General features: G+C 54.6%; 2 protein-coding genes across 2 annotated transcripts in view; one reads left to right on the plus strand and one right to left on the minus strand.

Moving 5' to 3' along the window:
- The window catches only part of PTSG_06853 (poly polymerase), a gene marked incomplete at its 5' end in the record, with an annotated part of 7563 nt that extends 3357 nt beyond the window's left edge, over nt 1-4206 (plus strand). Inside the window, 10 exons of the mRNA XM_004992196.1 lie at nt 150-202; nt 377-583; nt 835-966; nt 1288-1424; nt 1679-2046; nt 2246-2290; nt 2927-3041; nt 3262-3359; nt 3548-3639; nt 3876-4206. Of these exons, the coding sequence (XP_004992253.1) occupies nt 150-202; nt 377-583; nt 835-966; nt 1288-1424; nt 1679-2046; nt 2246-2290; nt 2927-3041; nt 3262-3359; nt 3548-3639; nt 3876-3935 (1307 nt within the window). The 3' untranslated portion in view covers nt 3936-4206. The remainder of the gene's footprint in view (nt 1-149; nt 203-376; nt 584-834; nt 967-1287; nt 1425-1678; nt 2047-2245; nt 2291-2926; nt 3042-3261; nt 3360-3547; nt 3640-3875) is intronic.
- Nucleotides 4207-5219: 1013 nt separating this feature from the next.
- PTSG_06854 (uncharacterized protein) overlaps nt 5220-7183 on the minus strand; it is a gene marked incomplete at both ends in the record, with an annotated part of 2648 nt that continues 684 nt past the window's right edge. The window contains 5 exons of the mRNA XM_004992197.1: nt 5220-5303; nt 5553-5649; nt 5883-6333; nt 6592-6687; nt 6917-7048. Of these exons, the coding sequence (XP_004992254.1) occupies nt 5220-5303; nt 5553-5649; nt 5883-6333; nt 6592-6687; nt 6917-7048 (860 nt within the window). The remainder of the gene's footprint in view (nt 5304-5552; nt 5650-5882; nt 6334-6591; nt 6688-6916; nt 7049-7183) is intronic.

Below are 7183 nucleotides of genomic sequence, written 5' to 3' on the forward strand. Positions count from 1 at the left end.
TGTATCTGTCTGTGTCGTGTCGTGTTGATGGCCCATGTTGAAGGCCATGTTGACTCACCATACACACACATACACACATACACACACATGCAATTCTGTCATCCCTTGCTGTTGTTTGTGTTGTGCCTGGTGACGTCCGGGTGTGTCAGGCAAGCCGTCGTACATGAGCCGCCGTTTCAAGTCGGTCGACAAGGCCACCCAGGTACATCTGATGCAAGGGGGGATACCTTGCCGTCGCACGTGCACTTAAACGTGAATGTGTGCATGTGCATGTGCATGTGTGTATTCGCTCACTCTTTCACGTACACACACACACACACACACATGCACACACATGCACACATGCACACACGCACACCAACCTTTATCGCTGCAGGGGTTTGCGGAGAAGTTTGAGAAGCAAACCGGGTGGCCGTGGGCGGACGTGGACAACTTCCAGCACCAGCCCGGCCGCTACAACATGGTGGAGCTCGAGGGCCAGATGAGCGTCGAGGATGCGCAGGCCAAGGTGGAGGAGGCGACAAAGACGGCCAAGTCCGCCAGCAAGCAGCCGGGCAGCGTGCCCAAGGACCTCACGTCCAAGGTAGCGCGGTGAAGCGTGATGTGATGCGTATGTGTGATGTGGATGTGTGTGTAAATGTGTGTGTGTGTGTGTGTGTGTGATGTGATGCGTATGTGTGATGTGTGTGCGTGTGTGATGTGTAAATGTGCGCGTGCGATGTGTGAGAGGGTAAGAGGTTGCGCGCGTGTGTGACGTGTACGTAGATCCGTCTTCTCCCTCATCTCATGTCCACTTCCTCTTCCTCCCACACAACTGCTTCAATTGCTCCACAGCTCGCCCCCGAGGTGCAAGACTTTGTGAAGCTCATCTTTGACAAGGACATGATGCGACGGTCGATGGCCGACGCCAACATTGATCTCAGCAAGATGCCGCTCGGCTCCCTCAGCCAGCGCCAGATGAAGCAGGTGCCGTACTCGTGTGTGTGTGTGTGTGTGTGTGTGTGTGTGTGTGTGTGTGTGTGTGTGTGTGTGTGTGTGTGTGTGTGTGTGTGTGTTGTGTGTGTTGTGGCGTGTTGCATTGTGCTGTGTGTATGTATGTCGTGCGTGTGCGCTTTTTCGACTGTGTGCTCTCGCTTGCATCCTTCCGCTTGTTGAATGGCCGCCTTTGGGAATGCGTTGTTGAGTTGGTGACTTGCACCCCTTCCTCCTTTCACCACGACCCCACCACGACACAATGCCTCCCCCTCCTCCCAACTTCAACAACAGGGCTACGGCATTTTGAAGGAGATTCTTGACATTCTCAACGGCACGCGGACGGTCCTGGACGAGAAGCACAAGTCGACGCTGCTGTTGGACGCGACCAACCGCTTCTACACCGCAATCCCTCACCAGTTCCCCACATTCCGCGCCCCGCCCGTCATCAGGTGCGAAGGGGAGAGACAAGGGAGGGGGAAATTGTTGGTTTGGAGCTTTGCGACGTGGAGAGATGCTCTCTCGACTGTCACTCACGGAAATGCCACACACACAATAATACACAAAATACACACATACACAACATACATACACACAAACACACACTTACACACACACATACACACACATACACACACATGCGCATACATACACACATATACACACATACACACACATGCGCACGTGTACCCTTGTTGTGTGCCAGCACGATGGAGATGCTGAAGCGGAAGTTGGACCTGATGGAGCAGCTGCTTGAGATCCAGCACGCCAACAAGCTCATCAAGGAGGGCGAGGAAGAGGTGGGCGTGAACCGCGTGGACGCAAACTACTCGAAGCTCAAGTGCGATTTGCAGCCGGTGGACCAGTCGTCCGATGAAATGGAGATGTTGCGCAAGTACGTGCGCAACACGCACGCCAAGACGCACAGCCAGTACAAGCTGGAGGTGGAGTCCGCCTTCAAGGTGAAGAAGGAGGGCGAGGAGGACAAGTACAAGCCGTTTGCCGAGTACGACAACCGCCGCCTTCTCTGGCACGGTTCTCGCCTTACCAACTGGGTCGGCATCCTCTCCCAAGGTGCGCGCGATGATGGGATGCGTTGACGTTGTGTGTGTCTGTGTCTGTCTGTGTCTGTATGTGTGTGTGTATGTGTTTGTGATGTTGAGTTGTGGAAGTGAATTGCGCTTCAATGTTTGTCGCTCTCCGATGCTCCCTGTCTCTACGCATTTGCACCTCATCCACTTTTTCATATCACTTCATGTCATTTCATGGTTAGGCCTTCGCATCGCTCCTCCAGAGGCCCCCGTCACGGGTTACGTGCGTACATATGCTCGCTTCTTCACACGCACACACACACACACACACACACACACACACACACACACACACACACACACACACACACACACACGTGTTTGCATTTGTGTGAGTGTGTTGGCGTGTTGACACTCGTATGTATGCCCATTTCCATGCTCACGTGCTGCTTTGTCTGTGGGTGTGTGTGGGTGTGATTGCTCCGTGTGCGACTTTCTTTGCCGCATCGACGCCCGCGCCGCCATGCACAACAGAGTACGTTTTGCACTCCACCCAAAGCTGCTGCAATGCCGCGTTGCATCACATGCGTTGCTGCCCTGCATCATCGTGGTCGTTGTTTTCTTCTCAATCATCGCACCTACTCACGATGACGACTTTCACACACACACACACACATACACACACACATTCGCACTTCTCCACGTCTGCAGTGTTTGGCAAAGGTGAGCCGTTATGTTTCACGTGTTTTGCTGCCGATGATGTTTCTTTTTCCAGCATAACCGCACCCACACACACACACACACACACACACACACACACACACGCACGCACCGCAAGCCATTGCTCCTCGCACAATCACCGCCACAACCATACCAACCTTACCAACAACAACCACGACCACGACGACTGCGATGATGATCAGGCGTGTACTTTGCGTCCATGGTATCCAAGAGCGCCAACTACTGCTTCCCGAGCCGCAGCGACTCAACAGGCGTTCTCCTCCTCTGCGAAGTCGCTCTTGGCGACATGTACGAGAGGTGAGTTGACCCCGTCATCTTTGTTTTGCTGGTGTATTTGCATGCATGTGTGTATGCGCGCTCGTGTGTGTGTGTGTGTGTGTGTGTGTGTGTGTGTGTGTGTGTGTGTGTGTGTGTGTGTGTGTGTGCTTGTATGAGTGAGTTGAATCAACGCCACGATGCACACCATTCCGTCACGACCACTGCCACATCCACCACCACCACCGCCACAACGTACCAGGCTCCATTCCGAATACACGGCTGCGGAGAGCTGCCAAGCCGCCGGGAAGGACAGCACGTGGGGCATCGGCAAGACCACCCCAGACCCCAAGGAAACAAGTCAGTGTGACGAGCTGCGCTGTATGAGCTGCTGATATGTTGTGCTGATGCGTGTTGATGTGTTGTGATGTGACTGCCATGTGGATGTGACTTCCAGCTGAAGGTGGACCGCCCTTCATTCACACACACATACACAAACACATACACCACCATCGCCCTCTTACCTCCATGCACCATTGCACGTGCAGTTGAGCTTGATGACGGCGTTTCTGTTCCGCTCGGCAAAGGCGTGTCCAACCCAAAGGCCAAGGGCGGCGCCCTTCTCTACGACGAGTTCATCGTGCGTCGTGTTTGTTGTTTGTTGTTTGTTGTTTGTTGTTTGTTGTTTGTTGTTTGTTGTTTGTTGTTTGTTGTTTGTTGTTTGTTGTTTGTTGTTTGTTGTGTGTTGTTGTCTGTGCACGCAACAGTCTCGTTCAACCACATCAATGATGCTGTGGTCCACACAATCCTCTCCAACTCACTCCCCTACCCCCGCACTCCTCTCCATCTCCATCTCACTGCCGCCGCTGTTGCCAGGTGTACAACACGGCCCAGATCAAGATGCGCTATGTCATCAAGATGAAGTTCAAGTACTGAACGAGCAACCCCGCATTGTTAGAGCCATGCCACACACGCTCATGTTGCCCTCCCCCCATATGCCACCACCACTGTTCGCGTTGCTTTTCTCCCTCCTTGCACGTGTTTGGTGCTCACAACCGACACACATTCATGCACGTATGCGTTGACCATTGCTTCTTTCGTTTGTCCACCTCCCTCTCTCCTTTTCACTGAACACCCCACTCCCCCCCCCCAACCCGCTGGTTTCCCTGGTCCAAATTGTCAGGAGCACAACATGGCCCGTATTGGGATGTGTCGCTTCGTGAAGATGAAGTGTCAAGTTCTGATCGAGGCCTCACCGTTGCATGCATGCATGCACGATGGTGTTGCTCCCATGTACCACGACCATGCGCCTTGCTGCCTTGCTGCCTTGCTGCCTTGCTCCCGCTCTTGCTTCCCGCTCTGCTTCTCCTCCTCTTGCATGTGCTTTGGTCCTTGTGATCAAGCGTACGTGCATGCGTTGAACCACAATCTGCCTTGCTTTTCTTCTCTTTTCCCGTCTGCTCTGATCGTTTCTTTGTTTGTTCGCTGAATGCAGCTCGTTGTCTCCCTTGTTCCCCTTTGTTTCCCTTTCCCTTCTTCATCTTCATCCGTTGGAACTGCCCCATAACCGCTGCGTAAGCGCCGTTGATCTCTCCCCCCCCCCTCTTCCATCACATCACCGCCTTCACAGCTCCGCTCCAATACACCGACAACATGACATGACATGACTGGACGTTCGTTTACTGCTTTGGTGTTGGCAGAAATCATACACACACGCACACAGATACGGTCATGGGGGTGGCGTGTGCCTGATGTAACAGCGTGGCACATGCCAGAACAGAATTGTTACGACGCAAACAACAAGAAAAAAAAAGTGTCAGGGCTCGTTGGAACGACAGCTGCACGCGCCTTCCTGTTGCTTCCGTTAACGTCCACCACAAGCTATCCCCGCTTTAAACTCAATCTCACACCGCAACGCACAAGACACACACACACACACATACACACACTCACTCACACACACACACACACACACTCTCTCTCTCTCTCTCTCTCTCTCTCTCTCTCTCTCTCTCTCTCTCTCTCTCTCTCTCTCTCTCTCTCTCTCTCTTTGTCTGTCTCTCTCTCTGTCTCTCTCTGTCTTTCTCTCTCTCTCGCTCAACACACATTGTTCGTCACACACTTTCCCTCCATCTCACACTTCCCCAAACGCACACGCACACGCACACATTTCTCACACTTCCCCAAACGCACACATCTCTCACACGCATCTCAAAGATGTCACACATCCTGCTCCTCGAGTTGGTTCACTGGCGTTGCTGTTCGCGACCGCCGCAGTGATGAAGACGACGACGACGATGACGACTGGGCGGTGATGCGAGCAAGTGGTGGGAGGCGGAGGGAGAGAGAGGGCGGTGGTGGTGTCGCGCGATTGCTGTTGTCGTTACGGTGCTGTGCTGTTGTTGCTGACGACGACGATGATGCTGTGGCAGATGTGGCTGTTGATGCTGTGGCTGTTGATGATGGTGATGATGGGACGGGGCGAGCAATGGCCACAGGCGCTGGCAGCGGATTCACGGGCAGTGAGTCTGTGAGCGCGCTCGTCTCACTCACACCATCGCCATCATCTTCGTCGTCGTCGTCGTCGTTGATGCTCTCGATCATGTGCACGACGGAATCGTACGCGGGCGGGCTGGAGGGCGTGGGCGCCCTGTTGGCGGTGGTGATGATAATCGTGGTGGTGGTGATGAATCGTGGTGGTTAGTTGGTCGTGGTGGTGATGGGAAGGAGGGCAAGACGGTTGACACGCACACACACACATTTGCACATACACATGAACACACACATCTGTACACACGAACGAGCACACACACACACACACATTTGTACATACACGCACACATTTGTACACACACGCACGCACGCACATCCACCGTAACACACCTGAACTCCGCTTCAGCCACGAGTGCAGAGACGGCGGGGTGCGGTGCCGTCGTGTTGCCATTGCCGGCACCACCACCATCACCGCTGTTGCTGTTGCTGGTGCTCGCCTGCTGACCCGCATGAAGGGTTGTGTACTCGTGTTGCTGTGGGGCTTCTCCTGCCGATGATGATGATGATGTTGTTGCTGTTGCTGTTGCTTGGAGGTGGTATGTGTCTGCGTTAAAGTGTTCGCGTTCCTCTTCCGGCAGGGATGGCAGGGCAGACTGGCGTGTGCGGCCAGTGCTGCCTTGCTGCTGGTGTGTGGTGCGGCGGCGTCCAAACAGCGAGAACACGCCACCGCCGCCACCGCCACTTCCATTACTGCTGTTGGCACCAGATGCTGCTGCTGTTTCGCTGTTGCCGCTGCCGCTGCTTGCGGTGCTGGCGAGCAGGTTGGCTGTCGATCCACCGGCTGTTGCGGGCAATCAAGTTGGACAGGGGAAACAATGAAATGGGGGGAGGGGGAGGGGAGATGGGTGAGGGAAGCAGAAAACAGAAGGGGTGATGGGGGGATGGGGCAGAGAGGACACAACGTGGAGTCAGCGACGCGAAGCATGAGGTCATGAGAGCGAAAACGGGGTGGGGTGGGGCGGTCTGAGTGGTGTCAGCGAGCAAGCAGGTGGAGGAAAGCGCCATATCCGCTGCACGCACAGCATGAGCACGTGCGTACATGAGACAAGGACGGTGTCGCTAAGCGCTGCCTCGTAATCTGGCGCCTTTTCGCCGGGGCCGTAGTATGACGGCGGCGTTTCCGTCCGCATGCCCGCTGATGCGTGGCAGAGGTTGTGATTGTTGTTGCACGTGTGTGAGTGGTTGGCATGAACATGCATGCATGCAGGCATCGGCACATGATTACACGCATGCATGCATGCAAGTAATGCGCACGGAAGGGGACGGGGACGAGCCAGACCAGGACACATGGATTTGGCCATTGAATCAACACACACACACACACACGCACGCACACGCACACACATACACACACACATGCCTACCTCTGCGGGCGTGTTCGCGTTCGTCAAAGGAGCGCTCTGTGCGCTGGACTTGCTCCTCGACGACGCGTTCTTGCTCCCGGTTTGCGTGCCACGAGTTGAGCTTTTTGCAGCAGTACGCAAGGATCGGACAGACTGTACACAGAGCGGCAGAGAGAGAGAGAGAGAACGTGTGAGTGAGTGTGTGTGTGTATGTGTGTGCGTGCATATTGATGTGGGGCGCTAGTTGTGAACGCACACTAACCCTCTCCCCGACTCTTCTCTTCCCCC

The sequence above is a fragment of the Salpingoeca rosetta genome, assembly GCF_000188695.1.
Source record: "Salpingoeca rosetta unplaced genomic scaffold supercont1.17, whole genome shotgun sequence".
Taxonomy (NCBI): domain Eukaryota; class Choanoflagellata; order Craspedida; family Salpingoecidae; genus Salpingoeca; species Salpingoeca rosetta.